Source organism: Tribolium castaneum, chromosome 1 (assembly GCF_031307605.1).
Source record: "Tribolium castaneum strain GA2 chromosome 1, icTriCast1.1, whole genome shotgun sequence".
NCBI classification, from domain to species: domain Eukaryota; kingdom Metazoa; phylum Arthropoda; class Insecta; order Coleoptera; family Tenebrionidae; genus Tribolium; species Tribolium castaneum.
Window position 1 is genome coordinate 5,006,875 of NC_087394.1, and position 23,906 is coordinate 5,030,780.

Consider the following 23,906-nt stretch of genomic DNA (forward strand, 5'->3'; position numbering starts at 1 on the left):
TATTGCTTTTTTAAAATATACGTAATTTTACGACAATTTTTTTTTGAATTTTTTAATTTGTTTTAATAACATCCTAAGTTTCTGTGTTGTAATTTACAAACAAAAATTTAAAAATTCGCTGAGAGTTTATTTCAGCCATATTTAAAAAACAACACACAAAACAGTTAAAACTGAGTGACTTTATTTGAACCAAAATGACGAATTTTTTACGTTTTTTACAATTCTAACTCAAAAAGGTGAAAAATTCTTCATAAAAATGACTGAAATAACAATACATCTGTCTTAAATCGTGAAAATTACTAAAATAGCAAATAGTGCAGTTCAGAATATTAAACCAATTTTTTTCCTAGTTCCTATTATTAGGTAATTTGTGAGCTCTTGACTCAAAAATATTTATAATTTCTAGCAAAAATAGCTGAAATAGCAGAAATATCAGATAAAACTATTCCATTTTTTTTACATAGTTCTACACATTTTTTGTAGCAACATTGAATCTTATTGCTTTTTTAAAATATACGTAATTTCTTGTTGAGAAGCGTATTTTTATGGAATTAAGAGCGACCGTTATTTTTTTCTCACCGATAATGAGCTTGCCGATCGTTGGATATCCTGGACATTGAGCGACTCGGCCTCCTGCAGCCACTCGTCGACGTTGACGCCGCCCTCCCTGAGCGCCTCTATCCGAGCTTCGGCTTTGGCTTTCGCCGTTTCCGCTTTCCGAATATTCTGCCTCATCTCTTCGATTTTCGTTTCGAGATCGGGGCCGTTCTGGTCGTTTGGATCCACCTGCGAATTTTTGTACTTAGTTAGCATAAACGACCTCATTTCTTATTCGAATCGATTCCGAAAGAATCCTAATCCCTGTAAGTGATTCCCGACTCCGGGTGTCGTCTTTCTCGCAAACTCCGCTAAATCTTTGTTTACACGATGCTGTCGCGAAGGATTAGGATGATGTACGAGGTGAAAATTGAGACGGAACTTATTTTCAGGTGGTTTGGATGGAATAACCAACCATCAAGGACGTATTATACACGAGTGTTATTTTCTTGGATTCGGGCCAATCACTTTACTGGAATGACCTTTTGGCAACGTAATGCGAACGCATCTCTCGGTTCCAGGAATGATAAACACGAGATGAATTGCAATTTATTGATTAAATGCAGAGAGCGCAAACATTTCTAATATGCATTTCAAGGCACTTGAAAAATTATTACGAGAAGCTGGAATAGCGATTTTCGATGTCAAAGCATTTTAAAAATAAAATTCCGAATTTATTTTTCAATTCAATAATTTTTATTCAAGGTATTTTTAATGTTATTTAAACAGTCCGCAAAAATGCAAAAATTCAGAATGATTCAAAACCAAAATATTTTTTTTTGCATTTCAAAAAACATGACAATTTTGGTACAATAATCATTTTCTCTACGAAAATTTTAATCGATGTGGAATTTTTTGGGTCATATGCGATAAACCACTTGGAAGTGGTTAAAATAGAAAAAAAACATGTTTTTTCCTAGTTTGGACAATCTCTACTAATTTTGAAATTTTTGACCCATAGATCAAATTCCATCAGTTAAACAAGAAAAAAACTGTAAAAAGTCACTAAAAATAGCGTAAATAAAACCTAAGTCAACAATTTTTTAACTTGCTTTATTAAAATTTGTTGATTTAACTGAGTTTATTAAATCCACCCACTTTTATAAGTGACTTTTTGAGCTAAATCGCTCGAAAATGTATAAACCAAAGCAATCCAGGAGTATTTTTGAATTATTGATTGGTTTAAATAAATTCCTATATGAAAAATCGTGCTAAATGACTTAAAAATATCTTAAATAAGGTAAGTCATTATTTATTTAGACTTAACACGTTGGTTTTTTGTCTTGTTTCAGTAATAAATGTGTTCATTTTTCTAAATTTTTTGAAAACTCTTCTGAAAATAACTCAAATAATGTAATACAGTGCTTAAAAACAACGATAATTTGTCTGAAATCGAGTAATTCGGCAAAAATCGTTTTTCGACTTTTTTATGAGCTGTTCGCCATTTTACGAAACATATAAAATATTTGTTGTAGCACGTTTTTTGGCTTGTTCTGTAAAAATCGATCTATTTTAACGAGCCTATAAGATTCAAAAATAAGCCAAATCGTTCGGAAGTAACTATTTAACGTAATTCAGACTCAAAGCGACGATTTTTTGTTTAATTAAGAAAATTTGGAACTTTGGGACTCAAAAGTGAGTTAAAAAGAATAATTCCACTGTTTGGGACTTTCTTTTTTGGAAAAATCCGACTATTTCACTAAAATGATTTTAGAAACTATTATTTGTTTTTACAACCTTCTGGGGTTTTTAAAAGTAGAAAGAAAGTTAAATTGTTAGATTTTAAAAATTTTGATTTTTGTAAATTTTGTCGCGATTTTGGTCGTTTCTGGGTACCCGGAACATTTATTGAGCAATAACCCCGGAACTATTAGAGATAACCCTATGAAGTGTATTATCGTTAGAAAGCTCTTTCAAATATGTATCTTTCCAAAAAAGTGTTCTTCGATTAACAGTTTTCGAGCAAATTGCAAATAAAAGGAAAAATAAGTAAAATATTAAAAAATTCATAACATGAAAACTATTAAGAATTTGGCGATTCTCTCAACGCCAATCGATTACCCGGATCATTTTGCATAGGTTAAGGTTCAAATAATTCCTTTTTTTCAAATAGTTTTGCCGTACATTGAGAAAATAAAAAAATAAAAAATTTCAAAAATTTTGAGAAAAAAAAGTTGCTAAAACCCATTTTATTTGATAGGTTTGTGTTCTTTTCCGTTTTGCTCTAAGTCTTATAGTTTCGCCGTAATCGCCGTTTAAAAATTGCAAAAAGTGAAAATTGCATCGTTTTTGAGTTTTTAAGAGTTCTTCTCGGAAACTATAAGACCTACAGCAAAATAGTTTGTTGCATTGAATTCTGCGACTCTTTCTACGTATTATACCAGCTTTTCGCGGGATTTAAAGTTTTGAAATTTTTTGCTTAAAATAAAATAATAGGTAAGTTAAAAAACAATAATTCCACTGATTGGACCTTTCTTGTTTTGGAAAAATCCAACTAATTCACTAAAATGATTAAAACGGCACGAGTCTTTAACGTGTTATAAAAAACTGGCCACTTTTACAAGATTTAGAAAAGTTATACTTTGACTTTTAGAAATTTTAATATTAATAAATACTCTACTTTTTTGTTGAAATTTTTATTTGGTCGTAATATAAGGTGCTTTCAAAATTGAACAAAAAAAACTCAAAGCAATTTTTACTCCAATTTTGTTTAATTCAAAATTTGAGAATCGTTCAAATGACTTCGTATCTCACTTTTAGAAGATTTAGATTTAAAAAAAATTCACTCATTTTTACCAATTTATATGAATAATTTTGAAGTAAAGATAAATGTGATTCATGACTTCTAGCAAAATAAATGTTCAGCTTTGCCACATCGCCAGATAAATGATCACTTTTACTGCTAATACTATACTTTACTATTTCTTAGGAGAAAAAGGTATTTTATTATTTATCTCCTTCGTGCTTGGAGGTCTTCAATTTTGAAAGAGACTTAATTTTATACCCTATTACGTTTATTTTGATATTTTAACAAATCTAATTACTCATTTTTGCAAAAAAAAACAAAAAAATACTTATATCCAAATAAGAAAAAAATATATTGTAAAATAAAAACAAAAAATTCAACAACAAAAAATTGAAAACAGACATTGAGTTTAATAACACAGAGTTTAGTGTTTTCCCCAAAACTATTTTTTTTTTCTTATCATTTGGGTCATATTTCGTGAGACTACTGTTTTCCAACAAATCATTTACTACAACTAGAAATTAATTTGTCCCAGATAAGATATCTAATCATAGGGGGAGTACCGGTTACATAATATCTACTTAATTCATATTATCAGTAATTTAGCACATTTTACTGTGTACATTATGTTTACTTAAATCTACCATGACTTTATCAATCATTTTGTTATTTTTCCACTCAAGTAATTTCACGTGTGATTGTTTTGGAAATAGTTACGTACTTGTAAACAATAGTTACCATTCTAACGGTAAAAAATTTGTCCTCAGCACACCGTACCCAATCCATTAATTTTCGTTTCAACTCTATGCGAATATTTCAAGCGGAAAATTCATTCTGTGTGCAATTTCAGATAAGAAAATTATATTTCACCGACGCAATAACAAATCGAATCGCCATCAACTCGGCACATCTAGTAAGCTCCTTAATTATAATTAGAATGTAAAATGCTCAAATATTATAAAACAAAAACAAAATATTACGGTGCTTGATTGAAATTGAAATGTGACGATTATAAAGGTTTTATAAACTTTTATGAGGTAAATACCTTTTCTAAATGGAACACTTTATTTATTAGTTGTCTTATTTTCAGTAACTTGTTTGCATTTTTCTATCTGTTCTAACAGACAAAACTCTTCGTCTTCTGAAAAACTTGTTGATCTTTTGCGTTTTTGATTATTCATTACAAGTTTAAGTTGTTTGAATGACGTGATAAATTTAAATAGTCATTTAAAAAAAAATACGTAACGCAAGCGTACGCTATTGTAAAAAAATCTACTTAAAACTAAATTAGCTGTACAGGGTGTCTCAGCTAAGACTTTCGAGCCTGATATCTCAGATATTTGTCAACGGATTTTTATGAAATTTAAAATGCAGATATTTTAGAAGATAAAGATTAAAATCCAATTAATGCAAAAGCTCAAGTCTTAAAAACGTAATTTTTACATGCCTCTTTAAAATGTTAAGCCTTTTAAACTTATATTAAAAAATTGATCGTCAGTGAAAAATGCTGTCAGAAAAAACTTGTTCGTGTTTCGCGAGAAAAATGAGAAACAAACTGTTAAATGTGGGTACAGATGCAAAAGCTTAGATCTCTATGAGACAAATGAGCACTACCATTGAATTTTGGTCAATCCTACTCGCAGAAACGTAACTGTCACGCAAGGGACATTTCACAATTATCTCTCACCCATACAAAGTTAAGAAACAATATTTTTGACTTACTTTTGGTACTAGATGCTTTAATTCTTTCAAAAAGCACTAAAAGACTGAACAACAACTGAAAAATTCTAGACACTTGAACATTCAGGACTTTGGAAATGTTTCGTACACTGCTGATTGGATTCTCTTCAAAAGCTTGAATTACAGCCCCAACTATTGTTTCGTTTCTAGTGACGTGTTTTGTCCTCACTTGATTTAGTTCAGGTATGCTTCCTGTGTCTTCAAATTATTGACGATTTTTTTAACTTTAAATTTCAAAAATTACATTTCACAAAAAGTCCAAAGACACTTTCCATAAGCGAATATTGATTCCTTGTCGCTTAGAAATGCTTCATCAATTGTTTCAAAAGGTGACTGCCCAAATTACTATCAAAATTTAAGTTTTTAACTACAAAATTTAATTTTTTTTCTTGGATCAGCCGAGCAACTTGGTTAATTTTTTGTGTGGTCATTTATTTTTCGGGGTTTAATAATCCAACGGTAATTTGGCTTAATTTTAAATAAAAGAAATTTGTTTAAAAATTTCATTTTTTAACTTGAGGTCATTTTTTGACCCTAATTGTCCTAAAATATGTGCATTCTAAATTTCATAACAATAGATTGACAAATAACGGAGATATTAAGCTCGAAAGTCTTAGCTGAGACACGTTGTACATTACATTACTATAGAAAATCACTTGTAAAAAGTTTTATGAAATAGGCCCCAGGTCATTTCAGGATTAATTTTTAAGTTAAGAAAAATGTTTTTTCGCGAGATGTCACTAAACTTAAACCAAAGACATATTTTGTCGGCCCTTGGACTAATATTATTTCGAGAAATTTCGTAAAAACAAATAAAGCCAAGAATTTCTTTCGAAAATTTAGGCAGGTTTTCACTTATAAAAATTCGGTTAACCTAAAAGAGAACCACTAAATTATGTTTAAAATGACTTTATTTTTAGCCTGTCTAAAACATTTTACAGGATTTTCAGGCTGAAACGTAATTATTTCGCGAAATTGTGTACCAATAAACTGTAAAATGATCAAATTAGTCTAAAAAAATTGAATAAAACAACGTAAACCTATGTCGTCTTCGTTAAAAGTTTCCAGAATTCATGCCCAAAGAAGATTAGTACGTTTTTCGACCAAAAACGTAAAAATTTCAAGGAATTTAATCAAAAATATGCCAAGAAATTGACAACTAATTGTATTGAAAATGGTTCTATTGGCCTTTTTTGATGTATTTAAGCATGTTTCTGAGCTAAATTAGTTAGTTAGGAATTTTTGCATTTGTTCGAGTGTTTATGTACATTTTTTAATTAAAAAGGCAGTTTTTTTCACCAAATTTTGCTAAACTGGGCTAAAACATCGCTAAAACAGGTTAAAAATGGGCAAATTTTTGCCTCTTTCGTAATGTTTTAGTACGTCTTTCGGCTAAAAAACCAAAAATTTTGAGAAATTTAATCAAAAATATGCCAAGAAATCGCCAACTAACTTGTACTGAAAATGGTTATATTAGCCTTTTTTAACGTATTGAAGAATGTTTGAGCTAAATTAGTTAGAAAATGGATCAATTTTTACATTTGTTCAAGTGTTTAAGTACATTTCTGAAATAAAAACGCAGTTTTTTCAAGGGTCCAAACATCACGAAATTTGGCGTAAAATGACATTATTTTGCTGTTTTACGTTTTATTAGGACTTTAGGACTTAGGACACAGAAATTTCAGCCACTGTTTTTGGTTTTTAAAGTAATTTCACCAAATTAAAACAATTTTACTTTTCTGACAGCGCCACACTTTTAACAGTTTTTTTCAGTGGTACACAAAATGCCGCATAGAAATGCTTCATCAATTGTTTCAAAAGGTGACTGCCCAAATTACTATCAAAATTTCGATTAAGTTTTCAACAACAAAATTTATTTTTTTTCTTGGATCAGCCGAGCGATTTGGTAATTTTTTGTGTGGTCATTTATTTTTCGGGGTTTAATGATCCAACGGTAATTTGGCTTAATTTTAAATAAAAGAAATGTGTTTTGAAAATTTTCATTTTTTAACTTGAGGTCATTTTTTGACCCTAATTGTCCTAAAATATGTGCATTCTAAATTACATAACAATCCGTTGACAAATAACGGAGATATTAAGCTCGAAAGTCTTAGCTGAGACACGTTGTACATTACATTACTACAGAAAATCACTTGTAAAAAGTTTTATGAAATAGGCCCCAGGTCATTTTAGGATTAATTTTTAAGTTAAGAAAAATGTTTTTTCGCGAGATGTCGCTAAACTTAAACCAAAAACATATTTTGTCGGCCCTTGGACTAATATTATTTCGAGAAATTTCGTAAAAATAAATAAAGCCAAGAATTTCTTTCGAAAATTTAGGCAGGTTTTCACTTATAAAAATTCGGTTAACCGAAAAGAGAACCACTAAATTATGTTTAAAATGACTTTATTTTTATCCTGTCTAAAACATTTTACAGGATTTTCAGGCTGAAACGTAATTATTTCGCGAAATTGTGTACCAATAAACTGTAAAATGATCAAATTAGTCTAAAAAAAAAGTGAATAAAACAACGTTAACCTATGTCGTCTTCGTTAAAAGTTTCCAGAATTCAGGCCCAAAGCAGATTAGTACGTTTTTCGGCCAAAAACGTAAAAATTTCGAAAAATTTAATCAAAAATATGCCAAGAAATCGACAACTAATTGTATTGAAAATAGTTCTATTGGCCTTTTTTGATGTATTTAAGCATGTTTCTGAGCTAAATTAGTTAGGAAATGAATCAATTTTTGCATTTGTTCGAGTGTTTATGTACATTTTTAAATTAAAAAGGCAGTTTTTTTCACTAAATTTTGCTAAACTGGGCTAAAACATCGCTAAAACAGGTTAAAAATGGGCAAATTTTTGCCTCTTTCGTAATGTTTTAGTACGTCTTTCGGCTAAAAAACCAAAAATTTTGAGAAATTTAATCAAAAATATGCCAAGAAATCGCCAACTAACTTGTACTGAAAATGGTTATATTAGCCTTTTTTAACGTATTGAAAAATGTTTGAGCTAAATTAGTTAGAAAATGGATCAATTTTTGCATTTGTTCGAGTGTTTAAGTACATTTTTGAAATAAAAACGCAGTTTTTTCACGGGTCCAAACATCACGAAATTTGGCGTAAAATGACATTATTTTGCTGTTTTACGTTTTATTGGGACTTTAGGACTTAGGACACAGAAATTTCAGCCACTGTTTTTGGTTTTTAAAGTAATTTCACCAAATTAAAACAATTTTACTTTTCTGACAGCGCCACACTTTTGATAGTTTTTTTCAGTGGTACACAGAATGCCGCATAGAAATGTTTCATCAATTGTTTCAAAAGGTGACTGCCCAAATTACTATCAAAATTTGGATTAAGTTTTTAACAACAAAATTTAATTTTTTTCTTGGATCAGCCGAGCGATTTGGTTAATTTTTTGTGTGGCCATTTATTTTTCGGGGTTTAATGATCCACCGGTAATTTGGCTTAATTTTAAATAAAAGAAATGTGTTTAAAAATTTCATTTTTTAACTTAAGGTCATTTTTTGACCCTAATTGTCCTAAAATATGTGCATTCTAAATTTCATAACAATCCGTTGACAAATAACGGAGATATTAAGCTCGAAAGTCTTAGCTGAGACACGTTGTATTTTTCTTTGATATTAAAGGAACTTTTATTTTTAAAAACGTGTAATAAGACTTTGAAATAGATAAAACGAAATAAAAAATGTGTTTTTATTTCTTACCTTTTGCCCCGACTCCCTGAGCGCGCTATAAATCTGCAACTTCCTGGTGCTCTCCCTGATCACGTTATTCTCCCTTGCTATCCTCGTGGCCCACCTTCTGGCCTCTTTGCTCAAGGTAGCGGCCGCTGAATCATGTTCTGCTGTGATGGTTTCAATAGGATCGTTGTCACACGGTTCGAAAGGATATTGTATGTGCTGTTTAAGAACGGGATAGTACAAGTAACAGCATTGAATATTATAATCTCTGGTTAGTTGTTTGGCTTGATCTCGGATGATTGTGAAGGAGTTTTGCATCGCCGAGCAGGTGAGAAGTTCAGTGCGTCCCATCAGAAAAAGATATTCGGCGACTTTTTCGTAGACGCCGCTTTCCATCGTCGACATACATTGTTGTAAATCGACGACAAAGTAGCGATTTTGATGGGCGTTTGCAGCCGCCAGGCACAGGAGGTAGTCGTTGCGGGCGCCCGTCGATTTTTCGTCGAGTTGTTCGCGTTTTGTTGAGTATTTTGCACTGTTTTTCTGCAAGGAGGTGATTGAGGTGAAGAAACCGCCCTTCTTCTTTTTGAGTCTGAAATAAATGATAGGTTTGACAATAAAATCAACAGACACAACGCAATTGCCAAGAAAATTAAATCTTTGGTTTCGTCATAATTTCATTCGACTTAACTTTTTAAATCTTCAGCTTTAACTGAATGTTAAAAAATAATAATAAATTTTAAAACTGATATTCTCGGTAGATAACAATTAATTAATGAAACGTTAATACCTCCAGAAAAACTAATAATCAATCACCTTAAAACACTGAAAAACTAGAAATATAAAAAAATAAAAACGTGGAAGACTGAAAAACTACAAACTACCTACAAACAGAATTTAACTGGAATACAAAAATAGACAAATCTAGAAAGAAGACTTAAAAAAGAATGAAAGACAAAAGTTAGATCTGGAAAATAACAAAAACTGCTCTAAATGACTGAAAAGCTGAAATACCTACTAAGAAGCTAAAAATCTGAAAGACTCAAATACTCATAAACCAAATTCAAAGACTGATTGAACTAGATTTACCATTAAAAATTGAATAATATTCAGAATTAATAAGAAACTAAGAGACTGAAAGACTTAAAAACTGAAAAACTGAAAAAATAAAAAATCCAAATACTAAGAAAACAAGAAAGTAAGACACTGTAGAACTGAAAGTCTGAAAAAATAAGAAAGTGAGCAGTACGTAACTGAAAAAAATGATAAGCTAAGAACCTCAAAATAAAAACTTAAAAAATTAAACATAACTGACATAAAATAGTAAAAAACTTAAAAATTCAAAGTGAAAGAATATGACAAAAAACAAGAACAAAAAATTAAAAAAAATAATAAATTAAAAATCCCACTATCTAAATAGTTAAAGTGACTATGGATTAAGAGGCTAAAAAGTTGAGGCTGAAAAAAAACACAACTATTAAGAAAATAAAAAACGTAAAATAAAATACAAAAATATTAAGATAAAGATTTAAATACTCTGAGAAATTAAGATTCTAAAAAAATGAAATAATGATAAAAGACTCAAAAGTGACAAAAAATCCGTTAAAACAATAATTAGAGAATGAAAAACTAAAAAACTGGAGAACTGAATGACTTAAATATTATCAAAAGTAAACTATGAAATACTCAGAATTAATGAGAAATTGATCTTAAAACTATAAATAAAAGACGAAAAATCTTTAGATGTGTGAAAAACGAAAAAAATAAATAATAAAAACTAAATGATATATTGAGTAGCTAGCTATATGATACTAATAGAAAAACTAAAAATTTTAGAAACTAGCAAGTTTAAACACTGACCTCTGAAATATCAACTTAAAATCAATTTAAAATTAAAAAGCTGACTTGAAAAACTTACGAACTGAAAAGCTAAAACACTGAGAAATAAATTAACGAAACTACTAATAAACACTTTTAAATAAAAAGTCAATTCAAAAAACCTATATAGTGAAAACTTGAAACACTAAAAAACTAAAAAACAATACGATTGCAAGTTTGATAAATAACCAAAGAACTAAAAGAGCAAAAAATTAAGAAAAATGTAGAACCTCAAAATAAAAACTTAAAAAATTAAACATAACTGACAAGAAATAGTAAAAATTCAAAGTGAAAGAATAAGACAAAAAAACAAGAACAAAAAATAAAAAAACAGAAATTAAAAATCTCACTTTCTAAGTAGTTAAAGTGACTAAAGATTAAGAGACTAAAATACTAAAAAAATATATCTAAAAATACGAAAAGCACTGAAAAACTATAAAAGATTAAAAAACTCGTACACTAAAAAACAAAAATTCTCTAGACATGAAAATTACAAAATCTCAAAAAATCAACGACTGAGAAACTAAAACATTGTGTAGGCAAATAAATACTAAGACTCAAAAATGAAGACATTTTTAAAAACTTAGAATTGAGAAACTAAATGTCTGAGAAAAGTGGGAGAAACTGTAAAATTGTGAAACAGACGCAGTGGAACTTAAAAAAAAGATTAATACAATAAAAAAACTCATAAACTATAAAAATATAAATGTAAGAAGTAGAAAAATTAAAGTAAAAACCTGACATTCCAAAAAATTAAAATCTGAGAAACTGAAAGAGTGACAATATGAAAGTAAACTACGACTGAAAGCCTAAGAAACTTGAAAATTATTGTACAAAAAATTAAAAAAAATAATAAATTGGAAAAATGGCATTCTAAGTAGCTAAAAAACAAAAGGCGAAAGTGGGAAGACAAAACAATAAAAGTTTGAAAAGGTAAAAAAGCTGTAAAACTGACATTGAAATATTTAAAGAATTAAATATTGTTATGATTTTTGGAACCTCTTTTGCTACTAAATACGTTTTCGTGAATTACTGAAACCCCTCGTAATTGATTTAAGAGCATGTTTTATAAAATCACAAAACAACCGCATTTTAAAATAGTCTGCAATTGATTTTTTATTAATTAAATTAATTACATTAATCTGAAATTACTCATTAATTCATTATTCGCTTATTTGGATGAGATAATCAAAATAAAGCTACAATTGTGTTAAACGCGGCTTGTCTAATAGGCCTTTCGGCTTGCATGTTGATTAAGTCACGTGACTGCATTTCAGTCCTCTGAGAATACGAATTATTATTATACTCCAGCTCGACAATGTCGTATCTTAACACAAAAGCTAATTGTTGCTGCAGCTCTCCCTAATAAATACACAGAAAATTAATTAAAAACGTTCAATATAAACGTTCTTTGAAAAAATATTCGACGTTTAAAACTTGTAATAAATCCGTCCAAAGTTTTTATCCTTCATCTCCCGGATAACACCGCTATCCCTTCGGGTGACGTGCAAAATTAAACCGAGTCACGAATTTATTATCCCGACTCGACTTAAGCCATTTATAGATTATGTTTAATTAAAGTATGGCCAAGCGGACGCGGCGCTTCCATAAATTCATAAACTGGGACGGGAAATCATTTTTAATGTAGTCAGACGCTTCATTATTAAAAAAAATCACTTACTTTTCTTCGATGTCTCTCGCCTTGTCCCTGACCCCATGAGCACTGTGTTCCTCATCAAAGTACATTTTTTTCGTCTTGTCCACTTCTTGTACACATCCTTGTAACTCCTTTTGTACGAGAGCCAACTGATCCAAACACTGCAAGAAAAAAATACTGTAAAAATTATCCTTACCTTTTAACACCCTCTCACTTTTTTCGCTGCTTGGAGCTTATGCACCCTTAAAATTTTCGCGTCGTCTGCTATCTGCTGCTGAAAAACTTCGACGGCTGCTAATCGAGCCCTTGCCAGTTTTTCGTTCTCTTCCAGAACCGTTCGCCAAACGTTCCACATGTTCCTGGAAAAAAAATCGATTGGAAACGACTGAATTCTTCCGGCTAAATGGACGTGTAATTTGCAAACCTCCGCCCTTCAACTTTGTGTAATTAAACGAAGTTCGGGGTTAAAAATTGCGCTAGTTTCCAAGTTCGTCAGTTTAAAGGGGAAGTACAGAAGAAATTACTTCAGTGCAAGCAACTTTTCGACTGCTTTCATCAAACACTCGAGAAATTCGAAAGTTTGAGTGTGAGAAAATTTTAGATATGAGGAGAGGCGACGAAAACTCGCAGCACTTTACCAGAATTAGAAAATTTTAAAAGTTATGAGTTTGTAAATAGATTCTTTTTCAATTATTCGTAAAAAATTAAACTTGCTTTATAAAAATCTACAACTCTCAGATAATTATTGTTCCATTTACCGGTCGTTGGAACTCAACAACAACCCTATTAACAAAACAAAAGCCGATGGCATATTTTGTTTCATACTTTGCCCTTTAAACTTTTAACCGAGTCACCCTCAACAACAACACACACACACACACGACTCACTCACTCCATTAGCTGACTCTTAATAAATCTAAAAACTTTCAAACAATACGTTACAATCTTTGACGATTTACTACGAGAATTTCAGATTAGTTTCGTATCGAATTTATGGTTCACTGCACTCAAAGTTGAGGTAAATAGAGTTCAAAGGGTGGTAGATTTTTGCTCTATTAATGACTCTCCAAGGAGTCTTTTGCGGTTTATTTAAATAAAAAATAATGAATAAATAGCACTAAAACAATAGCGGTGCGTAAACGTGTTAAACGAACAGCCTTTTAAAATTTTTATTGAAGTACCAACATTTTAAAATACACAAAAAATTTTCTTAGATATTTTACTATTTTCAAAAGTAACAGAGAATCAAAAATTTCGCAAAATTTTGACAAAAATATTCAAAAATCGTGTTATTTTTACTCTTTTTCAGAGGAATATAAACTCGCTTTTAAAATAAACAGACAAAAATTAGTTTATTTAAAAAAATCCAATGAAGAAATAAATATCACAAAATAGGATCAACAATTACGTTATTTTACTTTTTCGAGCATCTTAGAATGTTTTTAAGCCAAAAAAATTTAACGCTTATTAATAGCTTGATGTAAATTTATTAACACATTAAATAAAATCAATAAAACATTATATCAAACTGATATTTTGGTCATTTTTGTAATTTAATTCCAGAACCAGATCTAGAAGGTAGAGATCAAGATGTTTTTAGATAAGGTGTTGTTGGTTAAATTAAATAACACTGTTTAAACGGTATTTCAATTCTTAACAGTATCATAAAATTAACTGCATGTCTTACTATTGTTTTTTTTTTAGTTTAGTCATATGTTTATGTTTAAAACGCAACACTGAGATAACGATTGCATTGTTTTGTCCTGATCTAGCGATTATGTACATTTTTCAGGATGAAATGCAATTGTTTTGAAAATTCTCGCGAAAACTAAATAAAAAAATCGCCGTTATTTTGAAAATAAAAACATTTTTCGATTATTTAAGCATAATTTTTACATAAATTCTCAGTTTCAATCCCAATTTTGCAAACCTTGGCTTAATGAATTGGCTATTACATCACTTTACTCAGAAATGCAATTATTTCGTCGAAAATAAAACCAGAATGTCCGAGAACTGGTTCAAAAAGTGAAATTATATTTTGGTCTTTCTCAAGCACTTAGGCATTGTTTTTCTAGCAACACTCAGTTATTATTACTGGAAGTTTCGTCAAAATTTTTTAAAACTCACTTGATTGTATCGAAAATAATGTTACTCTCTTATTTATTCGGGCGTTTAACATGATTTAGTGCTTAAAAAGTTAATACTAAACTAAAAATTCTACCAAATTAGGTCAAAATTTAACAAAATTTACATTTAAATCTTTAAAAAAACTTCAAGTAAGACCTAAGAAAACGTATTCGTAAAAATACGAAAAATCAAGCGATTGTAAACATAATTTTAGTCACAAATTTTTAATTAAAAAAAAAAACAATGTTAACAGAGAATAACGATTTGGTAAAAACTGAACTGACCGTAACCTTTAATAGTTTGGGCTTCTTAATTAATTAAATTTTTTCAAAAGTTGAAAACAGCAGAAAAAGTTCTACCCAAGCTTTCCCCAAATGCCCAAAATGATTTCAAAATTAAAAATGATAAAGTTTTCAGTTTTAGAAAGAAGGTGCAAACTCAAAAACAAACAAAAAACACATACAAGGTGACATTGTTAAAAATGTTTTCCACCATGTGTTAAAAGCTGCTACATAATTATAAAAAAAAATAACCAAAACTACACTTATTTAAATTTTTAAGATTCATTTAATTAATTATTTCTTGGGGATAGTCACAATTTTTTAACGAATTTTTTGTACAACACAAAATTTAAGCATGGTTTGTTTTAAATTGACTTAAAAAATACTTATACGTAATTTTTGCAGCAAAATTGTAGAAAGATTTTCAAAAAAATTATATGCAAATAAAAAAATATAAAAGATAGCAAACGTTGAATCACCACGGTTGATCTGAAGATGTCTTATGTTTGAAAAAAATGTCCAAGTCTAATCTCTGGTACTTTTCTCTTTACAACAGAATATAAACGAAAATATTTCATCGACGTTTTTCGAAAAAAAACTAAGACCAAGTTTGGTTTAAATTTAAATCGAAAAAATAACAGTTTTATTAAACCAAATGAAAAAAAACAAAAAAATTGTCAGTAAAACGGAAACATTTTTTTAATTCAATATTTTTAATTAAGATTTAGGGGCCAGTTTACGAAACATTTTAATTGATTAACTTGACATTTGTCAATGAATTTTAAATGGCAACTTAATTCGAATTAGTTTAATTCTGAATTAAATCTTCATTTTGCTTTCTGTAAACCGCCCTTTAAGTTTTTAAGACAAATTTACTTTTTGCACCTTTACCTTGTAGGTCTGAATAATTTTAGAAGTGAAAAATAAAGGTACGTGTAAATTTATTTGAGTGTATTTTAGAACGGTGAAGTGAAATAAAGTGAAACTTTTCTAAATCTATAATGTTAAAGTAAAAAAAAACTTGACTTTATGAATTAAAAAATAAATTGAAAAAATGCAGACACAAAAAAAATAAAAAACTAAAAATGTAAAAAATTTAAACAAAAGAACGTAGCAGTCTGAGACCGTAAAAACGTACAAAGATTAAAATATTAGAGGACATAAGAGTCTGAAATCGTAAATTTGTGAAAATTTTAGAATGTTTTTATTTAATTAATTAACTGTACACATGTATTTAAAAATGGAACAAGTTTTTGTTTATTATTTTCCTGTGAGTAGGTTTAGCAAATAATGACTAATGAGAAAAGTGGAAAAACATGTACGTTCATATTTTCTAATAAAATACGAAAACATATGAAACGAAATTTTATAAAACTAAAGCAAAATAAATTATTTTCTGCAAAAAACATTAATTATTATTAGGCCACTGTATAAAACAGTAAAAAATAAATAAACAATTTCCGTTTTTGTCCGAGAAGATCTAAAAGACAATTTTCATTTCATCATCATTTATCTGAAATAGGACACTTTTTAAAGTGACCAATCGATTTTATGACAAAAATCATATATTTTGAAAAAATTATAACCATGTCTCAAAAGCTAATACATAATTATAAAAAAAAATCATTATTATTGCTAGCCCCAAAATTACACTTATTTAAATTTTTAAGATTCATTTAATTAAATATTTCTTGGGGATAGTCACAATTTTTTAACGAATTTTTTGTACAACACAAAATTTAAGCATGGTTTGTTTTAAATTGACTTAAAAAATACTTATACGTAATTTTTGCAGCAAAATTGTAGAAGGATTTTCAAAAAAATTATATGCAAATAAAAAAATATAAAAGATAGCAAACGTTGAATCACCACGGCTGATCTGAAGATGTCTTATATTTGAAAAAAATGTCCAAGTCTAATCTCTGGTACTTTTCTCTTTACAACAGAATATAAACGAAAATATTTCATCGACGTTTTTCGAAAAAAAATTAAGACCAAGTTTGGTTTAAATTTAAATCGAAAAAATAACAGTTTTATTAAACCAAATGAAAAAAAACACAAAAAAAATTTCAGTAAAACGGAAACATTTTTGTAATTCAATATTTTTAACTAAGATTTAGGGCCGGTTTACGAAACATTTTAATTGATTAACTTGACATTTGTCAATGAATTTTAAATGACAACTTAATTCGAATTAGTTTAATTCTGAATTAAATCTTCATTTTGCTTTCTGTAAACCGCCCTTTAAGTTTTTAAGACAAATTTACTTTTTGCACCTTTACCTTGTAGGTCTGAATAATTTTAGAAGTGAAAAATAAAGGTACGTGTAAATTTATTTGAGCGTATTTTAGAACGGTGAAGTGAAATAAAGTGAAACTTTTCTAAATCTATAATGTTAAAGTAAAAAAAAACTTGACTTTATGAATTCAAAAATAAATTGAAAAAATGCAGACACAAAAAAAAAATAAAAAACTAAAAATGTAAAAAATTTAAACAAAAGAACGTAGCAGTCTGAGACCGTAAAAACGTACAAAGATTAAAATATTAGAGGACATAAGAGTTCAAAATCGTAAATTTGTGAAAATTTTAGAATGTTTTTATTTAATTTTTTATTTAATTTAAGTTTTTGTTTATTATTTTCCTGTGAGTAGGTTTAGCAAATAATGACTAATGAGAAAAGTGGAAAAACATGTACGTTCATATTTTCTAATAAAATACGAAAACATATGAAACGAAATTTTATAAAAATAAAGCAAAATAAATTATTTTCTGCAAAAAAACATTAATTATTATTAGGCCACTGTATAAAACAGTAAAGAATAAATAAACAATTTCCGTTTTTGTCCGAGAAGATGTAAAAGACAATTTTCATTTCATCATCATTTATCTGAAATAGGACACTTTTTAAAGTGACCAATCGATTTTATGACAAAAATCATACATTTTGAAAAAATTATAACCATGTCTCAAAAGCTAATACATAATTATAAAAAAAAATCATTATTATTGCTAGCCCCAAAATTACACTTATTTAAATTTTTAAGATTCATTTAATTAATTATTTCTTGGGGATAGTCACAATTTTTTAACGAATTTTTTGTACAACACAAAATTTAAGCATGGTTTGTTTTAAATTGACTTAAAAAATACTTATACGTAATTTTTGCAGCAAAATTGTAGAAGGATTTTCAAAAAAATTATATGCAAATAAAAAAATATAAAAGATAGCAAACGTTGAATCACCACGGCTGATCTGAAGATGTCTTATATTTGAAAAAAATGTCCAAGTCTAATCTCTGGTACTTTTCTCTTTACAACAGAATATAAGCGAAAATATTTCATCGACGTTTTTCGAAAAAAAATTAAGACCAAGTTTGGTTTAAATTTAAATCGAAAAAATAACAGTTTTATTAAACCAAATGAAAAAAAAACACAAAAAAGTTTTCAGTAAAACGGAAACATTTTTGTAATTCAATATTTTTAATTAAGATTTAGGGCCGGTTTACGAAACATTTTAATTGATCAACTTGCATTTGTCAATGAATTTTAAATGGCAACTTAATTCGAATTAGTTTAATTCTGAATTAAATCTTCATTTTGCTTTCTGTAAACCGCCCTTTAAGTTTTTAAGACAAATTTACTTTTTGCACCTTTACCTTGTAGGTCTGAATAATTTTAGAAGTGAAAAATAAAGGTACGTGTAAATTTATTTGAGCGTATTTTAGAACGGTGAAGTGAAATAAAGTGAAACTTGTCTAAATCTATAATGTTAAAGTAAAAAAAAACTTGACTTTATGAATTCAAAAATAAATTGAAAAAATGCAGACACAAAAAAAATAAAAAACTAAAAATGTAAAATATTTAAACAAAAGAACGTAGCAGTCTGAGACCGTAAAAACGTACAAAGATTAAAATATTAGAGGACATAAGAGTTCAAAATCGTAAATTTGTGAAAATTTTACAATGTTTTTATTTAATTTTTTATTTAATTTAAGTTTTTGTTTATTATTTTCCTGTGAGTAGGTTTAGCAAATAATGACTAATGAGAAAAGTGGAAAAACATGTACGTTCATATTTTCTAATAAAATACGAAAACATATGAAACGAAATTTTATAAAAATAAAGCAAAATAAATTATTTTCTGCAAAAAACATTAATTATTATTAGGCCACTGTACAAAGCAGTAAAGAATAAATAAACAATTTCCGTTTTTTAAAGTGATCGATTTTATGACAAAAATCATACATTTTGAAAAAATATAATTAATTAGACAAAACCAAAAAATCCGAGCGTTCAAGTACGAAATGTAAAAACCGAACAAATGTTGATTAATTAAGAGATGAGCATAAAACTTGACGCACTAGGTATTAAATTACAGCCCGAAATTAAAAAATTAAAAATAAATTAACTAAAAGGTAAAATACGGGACAAAATTAGGAAAAAATGTTGCGAGAAAAACGTGATCACGCGCTGCCACCAAACATCAATAACAACAAATAACTACACAAGAATAATTTCTCTTGATTTTGGAGGAAAAAAAGAGTAAGTGTGACTTATTGACTCACCATTTTTCCTCACTACCTTCGATTTTGATATCGGGAATATTGGGTGCCTTCTTATTGAGGAACTGCGAGGTCAGCTTAAGCAAGTCCTGTAAGAATCACACAATCAATAATCCGACTGTTAAAATCCCAACCGAAAATCGTACTTCAGAGTGCGTTTTCTCTAACGCTGATTTCCTGATCGTAAAGCTCCTAATGTCCTCGAGCAGGTCACACTCGTGCTGGTTCTTGAGCGCGAGTTTGTTGATTTGCTCCGTGTGGAGGTTTTTGAGGAATTTGGCGTAATTACCCTGAAATGTGACAAGTGTTCGGTTGTTGGGGGTGGTGGTGTGGAATGCCCACCTTTCTCGGCGGCGGCTGCATGGTCTCCTCGGAGAAAAATCTATGCCTGGCATTCACTCCGCACACACAACCGCTCCCGACACTTCCGACTACGACGTCTATTGATTATGCCACCCACTGACCGACAGAGCTGGCGGCGGCGCCGTGCAAACGCCCCCCACAATGAGAAGAGACATCGCTGATCGAATGCGAATTATTCTCCGATCAGCGGCTTTTAATTCCAACGAGGTGATAACACACGGGTACTGGAGTGCTTGTTGACACTTGGCTGACAGATTAGCGAGATAAAATACAGACGGAAAATTTGACTTGGCTTGGAGGCGGCGCGATTATTGCAGTTCGATGGGACGCAGAAGAAATTTTGAACAGACGGGGCTGAAAAAAATTACGAGTGAAAATCACTGTTTAGGCACAGTTTTTTCTCCGTTTTATGTAATGGAAGCTAAGGAAAAAGAAAATAAAACTTTCTTCACTGGTAACTTGCTGAAATCTACAAGTCCTACTGACTGCACCAATTACAAATTCCCCAAAAAAGTGGCGTATTGAGGTCTATTGCCCTCTAGGCTACTTAATTTTGGAGACCACATTTCTTTAAAAAAAAACACAAATAAATTAATGATTAATTCTGAAAATAAGGAAAAATTTACAAACCCAAATAAAAACAATTTTTATTGGAAAAGTGACATTTTTTGTTGTACTTGTCTCCTTGTGTTACAAATTTAATAAATAAATAGTTTAAAAAAAATAAAAACTTCTTAAAACTTATTAACCAAACAATTATTTAACGACGAAAACTATCTGAACAACTGATTTAAAAAAAATGCAAAAAAAACATTTCAACTCGTAATAAAACGATACAAGGTATCTGAGACAAAATATATATAAAAACATCAAAAAACACAGATTAAAAAAAAAGAAAAAAGAATAAGAGAAGAGAAAAGAAGTGAAGAAAAATGATAATTTAAATGTTGGAATGAAAAGATAAAAACTCAAAAACAAAAAAAATTACTATTTAATGTTGTTCTTATTTCTTATGAACAACTAATGAGTAATGACGTTAATAAAAATTTGAACAGACGGGATTGAAAAAAATTACGCGTAAAAATCACTGTTTTTAGGCACAAATTTTAGATGCATTAGAGTAAAAATACACCCTGTCTGTGTTTTTTCTCCGTTTTATGAAATGGAAGCTAAGGAAAAAGAAAATAAAACTCTCTTCACTGGTAACTTGCTGAAGTCTACAAGTCCTACTGACTGCACCAATTACAAATTCTCCAAAAAAGTGGCGTATTTAGGTCTATTGCCTTCTAGACTACTTAATTTTGGAGACCACATTTCTTTAAAAAAACACAAAAAAAATAATGATTAATTCTGAAAATAAGAAAAAAATTACAAACGCAAAAAAAAACAATTTTTATTGGAAAAGTGACATTTTTTGTTGTACTTGTCTCCTTGTGTTACAAATTTAATAAATAAATAGTTTAAAAAAAATAAAACTTCTTAAAACTTATTAACCAAACAATTATTTAACGACGAAAACTAATCTGATCAATTGATTTAAAAAAAATGCAAAAAAACTATTTCAACTCGTAATAAAACGATACAAGGTATCTGAGACAAAATATATATAAAAACATCAAAAAACACAGATTAAAAAAAAAGAAAAAAGAATAAGAGAAGAGAAAAGAAGTGAAGAAAATTGATAATTTAAATGTTGGAATGAAAAGATAAAAACTCAAAAACAAAAAAAACTACTATTTAATGTTATTCTTATTTCTTATGAACAACTAATGAGTAATGACGTTAATAAAAATTTGAACAGACGGGATTGAAAAAAATTACGCGTAAAAAACACTATTTTTAGGCACAAATTTTAGATGCATTAGCGTAAAAATACACCCTGTCTGTGTTTTTTCTCCGTTTTATGGAATGGAAGCTAAGGAAAAAGGAAATAAAACTTTCTTCACTGGTAACTTGCTGAAATCTACAAGTCCTACTGACTGCACCAATTACAAATTCTCCAAAAAAGTGGCGTATTTAGGTATATTGCCCTCTAGGCTACTTAATTTTAGAGACCACATTTCTTTAAAAAAACACAAAAAAATAATGATTAATTCTGAAAATAAGAAAAAAATTACAAACGCAAAAAAAACAATTTTTATTGGAAAAGTGACATTTTTTGTTGTACTTGTCTCCTTGTGTTACAAATTTAATAAATAAATAGTTTAAAAAAAATAAAAACTTCTTAAAACTTATTAACCAAACAATTATTTAACGACGAAAACTAATCTGATCAATTGATTTAAAAAAAATGCAAAAAAACTATTTCAACTCGTAATAAAACGATACAAGGTATCTGAGACAAAATATATATAAAAACATCAAAAAACACAGATTAAAAAAAAAGAAAAAAGAATAAGAGGAGAGAAAAGAAGTGAAGAAAAATGATAATTTAAATGTTGGAATGAAAAGATAAAAACTCAAAAACAAAAAAAAATACTATTTAATGTTATTCTTATTTCTTATGAACAACTAATGAGTAATGACGTTAATAAAAATTTGAACAGACGGGATTGAAAAAAATTACGCGTAAAAATCACTGTTTTTAGGCACAAATTTTAGATGCATTAGCGTAAAAATACACCCTGTCTGTGTTTTTTCTCCGTTTTATGGAATGGAAGCTAAGGAAAAAACTTTCTTCACTGGTAACTTGCTGAAATCTACAAGTCCTACTGACTGCACCAATTACAAATTCCCCAAAAAAGTGACGTATTGAGGTATATTGCCCTCTAGGCTACTTAATTTTGGAGACCACATTTTTTTAAAAAAAAACACAAAAAAATTAATGATTAATTCTGAAAATAAGGAAAAATTTACAAACCCAAATAAAAACAATTTTTATTGGAAAAGTGACATTTTTTGTTGTACTTGTCTCCTTGTGTTACAAATTTAATAAATAAATAGTTTAAAAAAAATAAAAACTTCTTAAAACTTATTAACCAAACAATTATTTAACGACGAAAACTAATCTGAACAATTGATTTAAAAAAATGCAAAAAAAACATTTCAACTCGTAATAAAAAGACAAAAATAGTTATAAAATAGTTATAAAAAACACAGATTAAAAAAAAAAGAAAAAAGAATAAGAGAAAAAAAAGAAGTGAAGTAAAATAATAATTTTAAATGTTGGAATGAAAATATAAAAACTCAAAAACGAAAAAACCTACTACTTAATGTTATTCTTATTTCTTAAGAACAACTAATCAGTAATGACGTTAAATAAACGGAGTTGAAAAAAATTAGGCGTTTAGGCACAAATTTTAGATGCATTAGCATAAAAATACACCCTGTCTGTGTTTTTTCTCCGTTTTATGGAATGGAAGCTAAGGAAAAAGGAAATTAAACTTTCTTCACTAGTGACTTGCTGAAATCTACAAGTTTCCTAAGATCATTAAAATGTAGATTTGCCGGCATAAAATACTCAGAATCCTACTGACTGCACCAATTACAAATTCTCCAAAAAAATGGCGTATTTAGGTCTATGGCCCTCTAGGCTACTTAATTTTGACGACCACATATTTAAAAAAAAAACACAAAAAAATTAATGATTAATTCTGAAAATAAGGAAAAATTTACAAACCCAAAAAAAACAACTTTTATTGGAAAAGTGACATTTTTTTGTTGTACTTGTCCCACTTGCGTTACAACTTTAATAAATAAATAGTTTAAAAAAAAAATAAATGGTAGGTACCAGTCCTCTTGTGACACCTCAAATAACTGTTAAATTGCTCGAAAAATGTTAGGAACTTTGGTGTTTTAATGTATCCACTGTTCCACAACAATTAAAGAAGTGTCTAATTATTATTATTCTAACACAAAAAATCGGAAAATATATATTTATCAGCTTTTAAAATTAAGTAAATATCTTTAGCTTTTTTCAATCAGTTTATTTGAATGAAAGAGCAAACCAATTTCTAGCATAATAAAAATAAAATAAATAAAAAATCCTAAAAAAGTTCTTTGTAGTGTCACCAAATATGCATTACATTTTTAAATGTCTCCTTTATTTTTAAAAATTTCTTAAATTACCCTGCATTTATTCAAAAAGTTTTCGTATTTCAAAAAAACCTTTTATACTTCCTTTTCGAAGATATTTTTCTGTATTGTGTTCAACTCAGACTTTTTCTATATCATTACTCATGGTAAATTAAATTAAATTAATTAGGAATTTTAAAAACTTCTTAAAACTTATTAACCAAACAATTATTTAA

The 23,906-nt window shown here is 28.7% G+C and overlaps 1 protein-coding gene across 3 annotated transcripts in view; it reads right to left on the reverse strand.

Annotated features, from left to right (window-relative positions):
• Positions 1–20,060, reverse strand: part of nwk (nervous wreck) — a 40,612-nt gene extending 20,552 nt beyond the window's left edge. For 2 of the 3 annotated variants that reach the window (XM_008197307.3, XM_015984569.2), the window contains exons 1-7: positions 19,636–20,058; positions 19,440–19,583; positions 19,297–19,382; positions 12,538–12,682; positions 12,348–12,484; positions 8,813–9,380; positions 580–786 (exon numbers count right to left, since the gene is read on the reverse strand). In XM_008197307.3, the coding sequence (XP_008195529.1) occupies positions 580–786; positions 8,813–9,380; positions 12,348–12,484; positions 12,538–12,682; positions 19,297–19,382; positions 19,440–19,583; positions 19,636–19,656 (1,308 nt within the window). In that variant the 5' untranslated portion in view covers positions 19,657–20,058. Of the gene's footprint in view, positions 1–579; positions 787–8,812; positions 9,381–12,347; positions 12,485–12,537; positions 12,683–19,296; positions 19,383–19,439; positions 19,584–19,635 lie in introns of all 3 variants that reach the window. The other variant, XM_015984568.2, reaches the window with a different exon arrangement.
• Between the last annotated feature and the right edge of the window lie 3,846 nt (positions 20,061–23,906).